The 13,885-nt window shown below is 30.3% G+C and overlaps 1 protein-coding gene across 1 annotated transcript; it reads left to right on the top strand.

Moving 5' to 3' along the window:
- The first annotated feature begins 862 nt into the window (after positions 1-862).
- LOC148239068 (uncharacterized) lies at positions 863-12,676 on the top strand. The gene is made up of 30 exons (XM_088181262.1): positions 863-1,038; positions 1,101-1,150; positions 3,273-3,475; positions 3,543-3,706; positions 3,768-3,911; positions 3,975-4,180; positions 4,242-4,470; positions 4,548-4,769; positions 4,832-4,926; positions 4,997-5,165; positions 5,234-5,395; positions 6,786-6,892; positions 6,957-7,192; positions 7,260-7,423; positions 7,485-7,628; positions 7,690-7,895; positions 7,955-8,186; positions 8,253-8,474; positions 8,542-8,639; positions 8,707-8,875; positions 9,004-9,170; positions 10,483-10,721; positions 10,787-10,950; positions 11,012-11,155; positions 11,219-11,424; positions 11,484-11,715; positions 11,783-12,004; positions 12,078-12,175; positions 12,240-12,408; positions 12,469-12,676. The coding sequence occupies exons 3-30, from the start codon at positions 3,276-3,278 to the stop codon at positions 12,636-12,638; spliced, it is 4,980 nt and encodes a 1,659-aa protein (XP_088037388.1). The 5' UTR covers positions 863-1,038; positions 1,101-1,150; positions 3,273-3,275; the 3' UTR covers positions 12,639-12,676.
- The last annotated feature ends 1,209 nt before the right edge of the window (positions 12,677-13,885 follow it).

Genomic DNA, 13,885 nt, shown 5'->3' with positions numbered 1-13,885 from the left:
ACAGTAAGTGAGAATCGAATGCAGCACATCTAAACTGAATTTTTACCAATAGGAGAGCGCAAAAAACAATTATCCCTTCTCAGAAATAAAAATTGTTTTTGAGCCCTCCTATTGATCAAAATTCGGTTTAAATACACTTTGACCAATACTATCATGTCAGAAGTCCGTAGTAATATCGCTAAAGATATCTATCTGAGATTTTTTGAACTTTACCAAATAAAAATTCTAAAACTATTATTAGTTTTAGAATTTTCATTAGGTTAGGTTTGGGTTTGAACAGAAAATGGACGTTTCGCAACTGTCAAATAGAGCTTCATCGACATTTAAGAGCAGAAGATAATATTTCGACTTTTGTATGCGGGCCAAATTTTTCTAGTTACGCCACTAATTCCACATTTCACGGTTCAAACCATTCATTGCTTAAACTATGAGCTAAGTGACCTTCGCAATATCAACATATGTACATACACATAAAAATACAAATGTCGCATACTACGTGAATTACGCTAGCTTAATAGCTATCGCCGAAAACATGTTTATATCTGGCGAGCTCATCGAGGAGGTATATAATCGAATTCATATTTGATATATAGAAAATGGCTATTAGTTAAAGTAACGTCAATATTTATAACGTAGTCAAATCGCGAAATTAACCAGCCATAACTTTTCAGTTTGTTTTGTGAACCGTTCAAGGATACCGTCATATTCATTGTATTGTTGTACATTATATTGTTGTGAGACCATCGCCCTTCGTATGAGTTTTCGTCAGCAATTAGGTCAGCAGTGATTACCTCGTTTGATGCTTTTAGCTGTTTTTAAAATATATTGTTACATCACGAAGTAGCAGGACGAAAAGTATGACACGCGTGAGCCGGAAGAATGGCTAAGTAGGGGGACAGGGTCATGGTCAGAGGGTGGTATGGTGGAATAGACTGGCGCTCATCATAGAAGACTGACGTCATTTCGGCACTGAGTCTTGATCGAACTAAAAAAGAAGAGATTCGACGAAAATTCATTTAAAAATATATTTATTTTCGTGTAATTATAAGTATAATATATATAAAAAATAAAATAGTTATTTTAGATAAAAGTTTTTTTAGTGTCTTCGACGTAACTTCGTGAGGAGTGCTCGCTTTGTAAATCGTTCAAGGTAATCAGCTCTTTGGCTGTTATGTATTAGTTTATTTATAAATAAAATCCTGCTTTATGTTTACACAATATCCAAAATGATTAAAAAATAATTAAATTTATTTTTTCACCTATAAAGCTTTTTAACATTTAAAGATATACATTGCATACAGTCAAATGTATTATATTTTTTACCAAGCATTCGCGTCCTAATTTTACTATAACGCTGGCCCGACAGTAATCGAGACTAACGTCATCATTATATTGTATCAAATTCGTTCAAGCGATTTTCAACCATTTTTATAATTTCCATGGCGTCGCATTTTCCTAATACAAATAGCAAACAAGTTTGAAAATTTGTAATTTGGACTTTTGTATTTTAGACTTTACCTAATCATTACTCATGTTTATATTTTGAACAAATTTATGGAAATTAAAATCATTACTATATTTTTAATATTGATCAATGATAAGTATATCGAACGTATATCCGTATCGTGTGTTTTAGAGCTAGTAGGGGCGTAGACCCAATGAATAATGATGAAATGGATAACTTTCGTACTGACTGTGTTAACGCAAATAGAGTATATCGTATTACTTTTATTTTCTATCATCGTCTAGCATTGTTCGCAATACTACGGCTTCCATTTTCGTGGTGCTGACGATTTATATTTAAATTTTGTAAACCTTTTTTGATCTCTGATGTTGAACGACAGGTTCTGTATCTACTTACAAAACCGAAGCTTATTGTACTGCCACCTATTGAATAAATATTTGTACCAAATAAAAAAAATTACGACTTTATTATTTTCCTTAAATATTAAATTATCTGCATAATCTAATTTCAGCCATATTAGCACTATTCTCACCCACCGACAACTAAAGTTTAGATTGATAATAAATTTCTTTGTAAATTAAAAAAATAAAATAAAAAACATTTTAGATCAGCTTAGTGACTATAAGGGGTGTGACCTCGCAGTCAGTAAGATGCAGGTGGAAACTTGTCAGAAATGTATTAGATTAAATTACATATATTGTGACAGACTATGATGGGCGAGATCGTTACTCTCTGAATGGTGGTGGAAAAGCTGGCTCAGGGATGATGTCAGTGGAAGATCCTTAGAGTTCTGATTGGTATAGCGGTGGTTAATCCCTCTCTGCTGCGGTGCTCGTATGGTGGAGTCCCTCTCAGAATGTGAGCCTCCATGACCGTATGTTGTCCGCGGGCGAACGAGCATATGTCTGCCATCTCCTCATTGGAGACCAGCCCTGCCCTCTCCTCATGCAACGATCATCCAGCCAAACGTTGCAATCGCTTCTTAGAACAACGAAATATGTATACGTCTTTAGATAGTGACATTTGCTTGATGGATATCTCCGAGGTCGAATTGTGCAACGGGAATGTTGTAGCCTCACGGTGATATATTGTTTCCCGTGACCGTTTCGTAACAAAGAAATATTCATTCAGTGCACCGGAGAATCCTTGCGTGCTATTTATGGGGAACCCAAATTATTACTAGTTGTAACGAGGGACTTTGTGTGATCAAATCGATGCAAATCGAAAGTTTTTACTATGCTTTCATTATTACTCATTATTTATTTTAATTTCGCGTTGCGCGAAATATTAGCAAAAAAAAGTAATTCTACGTTGCGTGAAATACTTAAAAACTGCCTGTTGTCATCAAAAATTACGTGATTATGTAACATATAACAAAAAGTGTTCTACAGTTGAGTATAATTAAATCGTTCTCAGTGCAAATTGCCTTATTTTATAAAATACAACAATATTTTCGAGCAATTTTTATACATATTGATAATTGTGTAATATATTATTTAATGGGAATAATACTAGTAAAATATATCATATACATTTAATATAACTTTATTTCATGCCTAGCAATATTTTTTAATTATTATATAAAATAAGTTTGAGAATCATTGCACGGTATCATTTGAAACAATTGACAGTCACCTTGGAGTTGCATGCTATAAAAAATGCTCTTAGACTTAGCTCCCCTGAAGCTTAATCAATTTTAATTAAACCAATTAATGCAGGCATTTTAAATTAGAGTAATATTTTTACTTGTGAATTTTACTATTTATATTATGTACGAGAAATATTATCATTATTATAGTTTTTTCAGGTCATGTTTATTTGCTTAGGAGTTATAGCGATAGTTTTAATATTATTCTATATAAAATGGGATGCTGGTTATTTCGAAAGAAAAGGAGTAAAATGTTTGCCTAACAGTTTCCCCATAGTAGGAAATATGTTTGAGGTTCTGCTACAAAGGATTCACTGCAAAGATATCGAAACAAGGGTTTACAATTCTCATTCGAATCACAAGTGAGTTCAATACGATATTTATGAACTTGCTATGAAAATGAAATTAATTAAAATGTGTGAAAACCAGGTACGTTGGATTTAGATGTTTTAATACGCCAGTGCTTATGATTAAAGATTTGGAACTTCTTAAAAATGTTGCCATTAAAGACTTCGATCATTTTATGAACCACGCTGGTGGCATAGACGAGTACGCAGATCCTTTATTTGGAAGAATTTTATTTGTTATGCGAGGTATTTAATAATATATTTTGTTTGCTTTTTAAGCTTGGGTTTTATTTTATATAATTTGCAGATCAAAAATGGCGCGATATGAGATCTACGATGAGTCCTGCTTTCACCAGCTCAAAGATGAGAGGCATGTTTGATTTGGTTGTGGTAATCAGTAAACAAATGGTCGACTTTTACGAAAAAAGCACGTCTGAGCCAGAAAATAAAGGTAAGAATTAATGAAAGATTATTACAATAAATAAATAAAATATTATTTTTAATAATTGTGTAGAAAGAGGGCTAGTTGAAGTGGAAATGAAAGATGCTTTTACTAGATACACAAACGATGTGATTGCGACTTGTGCTTTTGGACTTGAAGTCAATTCCTTAGACGATAAAGAAAACGAGTTCTATAAGATGGGAAAAATGTCCGCAAACGTCACAGGAATTACACTTTTAAAATTCTTCTTGTTTTTCGCCATTCCAGAGATTATGAAAGTTTGTGAATCAAAACTTATATACACGTACAATAAAATATTTTTTTCTATTAAACTTACAGTTCTTTAAAATCACCATATTTAAAGAAGAATCTAGGAATTTTTTCCGTCACATCGTTCTCAGAACGATGAAAAATAGAGAAGAAAATAAAACTTTAAGAAACGACATGATTCAATTGCTTATGGAAGCCAGAAAAGGATCTCTAGAGTACGAAGAAAATGATAAGGAAAATGATGCTGGATTTGCGACAGTTACAGAATCAAATATCGGAAAGCAAGCGGTCAAACAAAGTACTAAATTAGATTACAATAGATCTGCATTAAATTTAATTTCATACTGTAAACTAAAATAAAATAATATTAAATAGAATGGGATGATGATGATATAATTGCACAAGCTGTACTCTTTTTTATGGCTGGGTTTGAAACAACGGCTAATCTGCTCTGTTTCATCGCCCATGAACTAACAATAAATCCTGAAATCCAGAAAAAACTACAGAAAGAGATAGATACTGCAATTTTAAATAATAACAGAAATTTGCATTATAATGATTTGGCAAACTTGAAATACTTGGATATGGTAGTATCAGGTAAGCTATTTTGCATCTATTATTCATATTCTATAATTCCGTCTAAATTATAAACTTTTTAGAAACTTTGAGATTATGGCCACCTGTAGTGGCTGTCGACAGAAAATGTTCAAAAGCATATAAACTACCATCAGACGGTTCTAACGACGGATGCACTGTATAATATGTTCAATGTTAAGAGCTTAAAAACATTTTGTCAAATTTCTCTAATGTAATTATTTTTTTAGGTTAATGTTGGAGAAGCGCTATGGATACCCATTTATTCCATTCATCATGATCCAAAGTACTTCGAAAACCCAAAAGTATTTGATCCAGAAAGATTCTCCGATGAAAATAAACATAAAATCAATCCAGCTGCTTATATTCCATTTGGAGTTGGACCCAGGAATTGTATCGGTGCGAATATATTAAATATTAGATTTTTAACAACTATTTATTGGTAATTTAATTTAATATTGTTGTAGGTTCAAGATTTGCTTTGATGGAGGCCAAGTCTGTTGTATTTCATCTATTGGCAAAGTTTGACTTTGTTGAAACTGCGAAAACACAAAATCCCATTAAACTGGCAACTAACACTTTTAATATGAATTCTGAGAAAGGATTTTGGATCGGTTTAAAGCCCAGAAATTTATAAACCAAATATATATATATTTTTAACAAATATAAAGCTTTTTAAATTGATCCTAGGTAAAGCTGGGTGACACGCTAGTATTTTATGTAATTTTAAATTTATAATTACATAAAATACGTTAGACCATAATTATATAAAATACAATTAAGACTAAATATAAAATACGTTACATCTATGTAAATATATTAATAATGTAGTTTATATCAAAATATGTATATATCTATTTATCCCACATCATTTCATTTATTAAAAACTTTTGAAAACAATGATAAATTGTTAACAATGACATAATTTGTTTTATACTATTGGTCTTTGTACATTACAAGATTATCTGACTGGGTAAAGATTATTCGACCGAGTGATAAAATAGTTTTAAATTATCAATTAAGATTATTAATTAATAATAAAATCTATTTTTAAAATAAGATGAAACAATTTAATAAGCAGTTCATCTACTTAAAAAATCTGCTTTCTGCTTTCTAGATCTAAGTTTTGCTTATACCAGACCGAATATGGGAAGTATTATATATTTTTAATTGCTGTAAAAAATAGTAAAGGTTTGACTGATTTTGTAATGCATATAAAATGTATGAATGTAAGTACGTATGTTAAATTTGAATACTCATTTTACCATTTCACATCATAGCAAAACGAGTCGATGAACACAAATATTCCGAAAATTCAGCGAATCACTAAAACTCATTGCATTAACAGCGCTTATCGCTAATTTGCTAATTTAATCAGTTTTTATTAAATACATATTTCACCGTGTTGGTGCAATGTTAGAGATCTAAGCTTAGAACTCAATAGATTAGAACGTTAAATTACAGCAGCAGAATCCAAGCTTATCATAAAAAATACGCCATTACTATAAATATCAACCCGAGATAAAGATATAATTCATTAAATAAAATGATATTAAATATGATACACATTTAATAAATATTATAAAAATCAAATAACATATAAAATTATTTGATTCATAATTTAATACTGCGTATTTCATATCATATCTATAAAATCAATCAGAGATATGCCAATGCAATGAAAAACTTTTGATTAATTTATGGAAGCAGTCCAATTTGCTTAAGAGACACTTAGAAATTACTTAAAATATTCTATGGAACTTACTTACCATCCGAACTTGTTTGAATTTTATTAAAAAAATCTGTACTGCATAAATGACATTTATTTTTATTTTCTCTTTTAAAATATTCCCAGTTCAGGTTAACTTCTGAGACAATTACATAATTAAAAACATAACTCTTGAATACCGAATAAAATATCAAAAAATATTTTTGTAGATAGCCGAATGTGTTATTTTTTTGTAAAACACTTGTATTGCGTTATATTTAACAGATTAAAATTAGATAGCCCTATTTAAGGCGCACTAGATAAAACATGTTATTCAGTTACGACAACTGTCATCATGTTAGCGTACGTCTTAATTTTGTTAAAATCATGGGGAATATCTCAAATAAGCAAAGAAAAGGTAATCATAACTTGTACATATCATTAAATATGTTGATTTTTAAACCATATATTTTTATTCCTAGGTAGTGGATTATATATGGAATCGGCACTATGGAAAATCGGATGTATTAGTGTTAACAGTAATAGCAGGAGCAGCACTGTACATATATTGCAGAAGACAGGCAAAGTACTTTGAAAAAAGAGGTATAAAAAGTCTTCCAACGTTCCCAATTGTTGGTAATATGTTAAAAGTAATATTACAACAAGAGAGCTTCTTGGATGTCGTGGACCGAACTTATAAAGCATTTCCAGATCAAAAGTGAGCTATTGATAAATATATAATTTTAAGAAAATACAGTTCCTTTAATATACAAATATTGATTCAGATATATTGGCCACATGCAAATCAATTATCCACTGATAATGATAAAAGACCTTGAAGTATTAAGACAAGTTGGAATAAAGAACTTTGATCATTTCGTCAATCATCTCTTTACAATTAGCGAAGAGTCTGATTCATTGTTTGGAAATCATCTTTTCGCATTAAAGGGTTAATTTAAAAATAAAATATGAATAAATGTAAATGACATTTAGAATGTTTTTTACTTCAGATGATAAATGGCATGATATGCGAGCAACTTTAAGTCCTGCCTTTACTAGTTCAAAAATGAAGAATATGTTTGAGTTCATTGATGAGATTGGAAATCAGATGGTCGACTTCTATACAAAGAAAATGGAAGAAGATGAATGTAAAGGTATGTATTTGTATAAGTGACGAACATAATATAAATATACCTTTTATTTATAAATTTTCAGAGAGAGGTCTTGTAGAAGTGGAATTGAAAGATGCATTTACTAGATACACTAATGATGTAATTGCGACTTCGGCTTTCGGTCTTAAAGTTAATTCTTTAGATGAACCAGATAACAATTTTTATGAAATGGGCAAGAAATCGACCGACTTTGGCGGCTTACAAACAGTTAAATTTTTCTTGTTTTCTTCGTTTCCGCGTTTGATGAAGGTAAGATATTCCTATCATTTATATGACAATACACAACTTTTATTACATTATTTTTTCAGTTGACTAAATTGAAGGTTATCGATGAAACAATTAAACAATTCTTTAGAAATCTTGTATTGGGTACAATGAAAAATAGAGAAAAACAAGGTATACTCAGGAATGATATGATAAACTTACTGATGGAAGCAAAAAAAGGTTCATTGCTTCACGAAGATGACCAAGAAAGTCACGATGATGCTGGTTTTGCTACTGTTCAAGAATCAGAAGTTGGCAAGAAAAAAGTTAAAAGAAGTAGGAATTCAGTTTCTAAAATTATTTCAATATAAATTCTCACGCTACATTAAAATATATTTAAAGATTGGTCCGACGATGATATTGTGGCGCAGGCGCTTCTATTTTTCCTTGCTGGTTTTGAGACTTCTTCAACTTTACTTTGCTTCATGGCGCATGAGCTCACAGTCAATCCTGATGTTCAAAAGAAGCTACAGGAGGAAATAGACGAAGTTTTGGCTGAATCTGGAGACAACTTAGACTATAACGTTCTCATGAAGATGAAATACATGGATATGGTTGTTTCTGGTAATTTACATTATTAATATTTATATTTATGAATTTGACATATTTTAATGTATTTATTTTTCTTCAGAAACACTAAGAATGTGGCCACCATTAGCTGCCACAGATAGGGAATGTATTAAACCTTTTAAACTTCCTCCTTCTGATGATTTAAGCGCAGGATATACAGTATGAATTTTAATAATTATATGCATTTTTATTAGTTTATTAAATATTAAATGTTTGTTTTCATTAGATTCAGCCGGGAGAAGGTATCTGGATACCAATTTACGGCATCCATCATGATCCCGCTTATTACCCTGACCCGGAAACGTTTGATCCTGAACGATTTTCTGATGAAAACAAACACAAAATTGACGCCATGACTTTTTTGCCATTTGGAGTCGGGCCGAGAAACTGCATAGGTTTGTACATATAAACTATAATGAAATTATTTATATATTTGCTAAAGGATAAAGTCACATACATATCTACACAGTATTGGGTATATACATGTATTGTAACCAAGTACTGACATTTTTTATTTATTTAGGTTCTAGGTTTGCTCTGATGGAAGCCAAATCTGTAATATTCCATTTGTTGGCGAAGTTCGATTTTGTGGAAACTGCAAAGACCAGCAGAAAATTAACTTTACTACCCACTGGTTTCAATTTAATTCCTAAAGGCGGTTTTTGGGTCGGACTAAAACCAAGAGATTTGTAGGAATAAGTTTATAAGTTCTAAGAAATAATATTTTTAATAAATAAATACACAATAAGAAAATAAATGGATTTTCAATCATGTTCCATTGCAGGTTTCCAGTTACCGCAAGATATTTATATTCGCTAAACTTATAACATAATATTATTTTAAATAGTGAGAAAGTATTTCTATTGGCACTAAGATAATCATTTGAGGCATAGCATCTAGTTTAATGATTTAATATATTTTTCTAATATTGAATTTAAACTATGCATAACAACAACGTATCAATGCATTGTCTCTTATCTGATAAGTTATTTATCAATACAATTAAATTAAATTAAATAATATCAATAGATATATAATTAATGTAGAAAATTCATTGTTTTATATTAGTGAAAGAAGTATTTTTTTAAAAATCAAAAAGCTGCGCAGGGGCGCGCCAGACACTCGGGAGACTCGGCGCCTGCGTGCGTATGCACCCATTTAAAACCATATGAAGTACAGTCGCCGGTGACTAGTCAGTGCGTAATAGGCATTAGTGTGATCAGAAAACAACTCGCTAAATTGACTAGTCTTCCACATAACTTCGTGAGGAGTGTTCGCTTTGAATCGTTCAAGGTTACCGACAATTATGGTAGTGCCTCTTTGTTATTTATAAATTAAATGCTGTCCTTTTATACAAAATATGTAAAATAACAATTGTATCACCTAATAAATTTAAGATCTGATTATGTTTTATATTTAAAAATCATTTCGTAACAAAGAACATATGGAATATACAGTTTATCGTCGATCATTGAGTTAACTGCTCATTTTAAAGGTTATGTTGACTGTTTTGTTATTATTTACGTCAACTTGACGTTAACCTAAACATTTTAAAACCGTAATGGAAAATAAAGGATCAGAAAGAAAGGCAATTGTAAATATTTTCAGATTTATGAAAAAAATACGTATTAGTACACATAATATCTTTGAAAATCATTATTCTAATATTTGGGTAATTTCTCAAAAATAAACATTATTATTGTAAAAGTACTGTTATAGTAAAACCTAACTGGTATTAAAGATAAGAGTTGTAAAACATAATACAGACAAGCAATTATAGTTTGGCAATGGGTACAATTACAGTTTGCCATCTACGATATCTAGCTCGATGGGATAACAATAATATTTTTGGTTATCACTAAAATAATATTCAGTTCTATAAATCTTATATACATAATATTCAGTTCTATAAATCTTATATACATCTTACTTTTGTTAAAATGAAATATTGGTAACCATGCTTATATTTATCATTAAATATGAATATGTTTTTTATTTCTAGTTGCTGGAATATATATCGAATCGACAATATGGAATATCGGATGTTTTATTGCTCATTTTACTAATCGGAGGAGTAGCACTGTACATATATTGCAGAAGACAGGCAAAGTACTTTGAAAAAAGAGGAATAAAAAGTCTTCCAACGTTCCCAATTGTCGGTAATATGTTAAAAATGATGATACAGAAAGAGAGTTTCTTAAACCTTGTGAACCGTACTTACAATGCATTTCCTGACGAAAAGTTAGTTAATAAATAAAATAGACTTAAAAAAACTGTCCTTTTAATATATGAAAATAATGAATCAGGTACGTCGGACACATGCAAATCAATTATCCATTGATAATGATAAAAGATCTTGAAGTACTGAAACAAGTTGGAATAAAGAACTTCGATCATTTCGTCAATCATCTATTCACACTCAGCAAAGAGACTGATTCGTTGTTTGGAAATAATCTATTATCATTAAAAGGTCAAATTAATAATAAAATATGAATATATGTCAATAAAATTTAGAATGTCTTTTACTTCAGATGATAAATGGCACGATATGCGAGCAACTTTAAGTCCTGCCTTTACTAGTTCCAAAATGAAGAATATGTTCGAGTTAATTGATGACATTGGAAAACAGATGGTGAATTTTTATTTTACTAAAATGAAAGAAGATGTATGTAAAGGTATGTATATTATGAATGACATATGAACATAATGTAAATATAATCTTATTAATAAATTTTCAGAAAGAGGTCTTGTAGAAGTGGAATTGAAAGATGCGTTCACAAGATACGCAAATGATGTAATTGCGACTGCAGCTTTCGGTCTTAAAGTTAATTCTTTAGACGAACCAGATAACTTATTTTATAAAATGGGTAGAAAAACGTTCAACTTTGGTGGCTTTCAAATTGTAAAGTTGTTCTTGTCTTTTTCGTTTCCGCGTTTAATGAAGGTAAGCTATTGCTATTGAATACGAGACAACATACAACTTTTTATTTTATGATTTTTTAGTTGACCAAGATGAAGGTATTTGATCAAACACTTTTAAACTTCTTCAGAAATTTAGTATTGGGTACAATGAAAAATAGAGAGGAACAAGGCATAATCAGGAATGATATGATAAACTTACTGATGGAAGCTAAGAAAGGTTCATTGCTTCACGAAGATGACCAAGAAAGTCGTAATGATGCTGGTTTTGCTACTGTTCAAGAATCAGAAATTGGCAAGAAAAAAGTTAAAAGAAGTAAACATTTTAGTTTTGTATATGATTTTAACATAAATTCTCATGCAACATTAAAATATATGTAAAGATTGGTCCGACGATGATATTGTGGCGCAGGCGCTTCTATTTTTTCTTGCTGGCTTTGACACTTCTTCAACTGTACTTTGCTTAGTAGCGCATAGTCTCACAGTGAATCCAGATATTCAAAAGAAGCTTCAAGAAGAAATAGCTGAAGTTCTGGTCAAAACTAGAGACAACTTAGACTATAACGTTCTCATGAAGATGAAATACATGGATATGGTTGTTTCTGGTAATATATAATATATATATAAATATATATTGTTATAGATTTGTATTCATTTAATGCATTTATTTTATATCAGAAACACTGAGAATGTGGCCACCACAAACTGCCACAGATAGGGAATGTATTAAACCTTTTAAACTTCCACCTTCTGGTGATTTAAGCGAGGGATATACAGTATGTATTTCGATAATGATGTAAAAATATATTAGTATAATAAATATTTTGCATATTTTTTTAGATTCAACCGGGAGAAGGAATTTGGATACCAATATATGGCATCCATCACGATCCCGCATATTATCCTAATCCGGAAAAGTTCGATCCTGAACGATTTTCCGATGAAAACAAACACAAAATTGACGCCATGACATACTTGCCATTTGGACTCGGGCCCAGAAGCTGCATTGGTATGTATATATTTGTAATAATGCTTAGTCCATTTAATGACGCTAATTTTTGTTTATTAGGTTCCAGGTTTGCTCTGATGGAAGTCAAATCTATAATTTTTCATTTGTTGGCGAAATTCGATTTCGTGGAAACGGCTAAGACTAACAGAGAATTAACTTTTCTTCCAGGTAATTTAGATTTCGTTCCTAAAGGTGGATTTTGGATTGGTCTTAAGCCGAGAGATTTGTAGATATATATTTGTAAATAAATATTTTTTAATTTTTTTAATTAAATATGATTTTTATTTAATAAATATGCGTACAAAATCAATCTAGTTTAATTACAGATTCCCATTTATCGCGATACTGGATTATAGTATTATAAATGTAATATTCACTAACCTTAGCTTGAAAGAAAGCGCAATAAATTTGTTGGGTTCAACAACTAAACCACTTCCCTATTCACTTGAAGGGATTAACGTATAATATTGACTGTTAAATCGTTTTAACAATTGAAGAAAAATGGGTTTCTTCATTAAAATGAAGCACCGTGGGAAACCACTAACCGGATCAAGGTGGGAGCTGAAAATCAGAAGAGATTAATTATCCGTCACCTTGAAAAGAGATAAAAACACATAAAATAAATTTCACGAAGCAAATAAAGCACGATTGGACTGTAGCTATGGAAGCGGTATATTAAAGAAAAATAATACACAACTTTGTTTTAGAGTTGGTCGATTTTTGGTGTTTAGATATTCCAGACTAAGAATTGTTTAAAAAAACAGGCAAATATATTCGGTATTCGAATATTCGGAATAGTCTCTTCTTATAACCATCCATTAATAAGTTTATTGTTATTGTATGATAAACAAATATTATATAATGCAATTACGTGCAATATGTATTTAATTCAGTTTTTCACAGTATGGCGAAATCGTATACATCAACATTAACCTTGATTTTTTTTATCATAGAGTTTATCTAATCTGATTAGTATATGACTGTACCGTGAAATAACATAATTATTGTCAAAAATTGTTTTCCGGTAAAATAATGATATAAATATTATGTAAAGAAGAAAATAGTAGTTCATAAATTACGAAGTTAGGTCGTTGTTCATCGAAATAAATAGTTGAGAACATGAATACTAAAACAGTGATTTTATTTTGTTTTAATCATTAATGTGACATTGTTGTATTATAATTATTTCATATTTTGACAAATTTTCAATTACAAAGCAAGATAATAGTATCGAATATCTACAGGAATGTAAAAGTTTGTTATGATTTGTAAGTAGTGTAACAACTAATTGCCAATTTGCTGTTAGCTATTGTATAAAATACCAGTGATAATCTAATAAATATAATACGTACTGGTAAAACATAGTGGCCTATTCGTATGTGAGAAAAAATACATTTACAACATAGAAATTAATAATTTAAAATGGTTGAGATAAGACTATTAATATTGGTAAAATAAATCATATTTTTACATTACA

This window comes from Plectrocnemia conspersa, unplaced genomic scaffold (assembly GCF_051122295.1).
Source record: "Plectrocnemia conspersa isolate PC_06_02 unplaced genomic scaffold, ASM5112229v1 ptg000001l, whole genome shotgun sequence".
NCBI classification, from domain to species: domain Eukaryota; kingdom Metazoa; phylum Arthropoda; class Insecta; order Trichoptera; family Polycentropodidae; genus Plectrocnemia; species Plectrocnemia conspersa.
The sequence above is the reverse complement of the archived record's forward strand: the minus strand, read 5'-3'. Positions and strand labels throughout refer to the sequence as shown.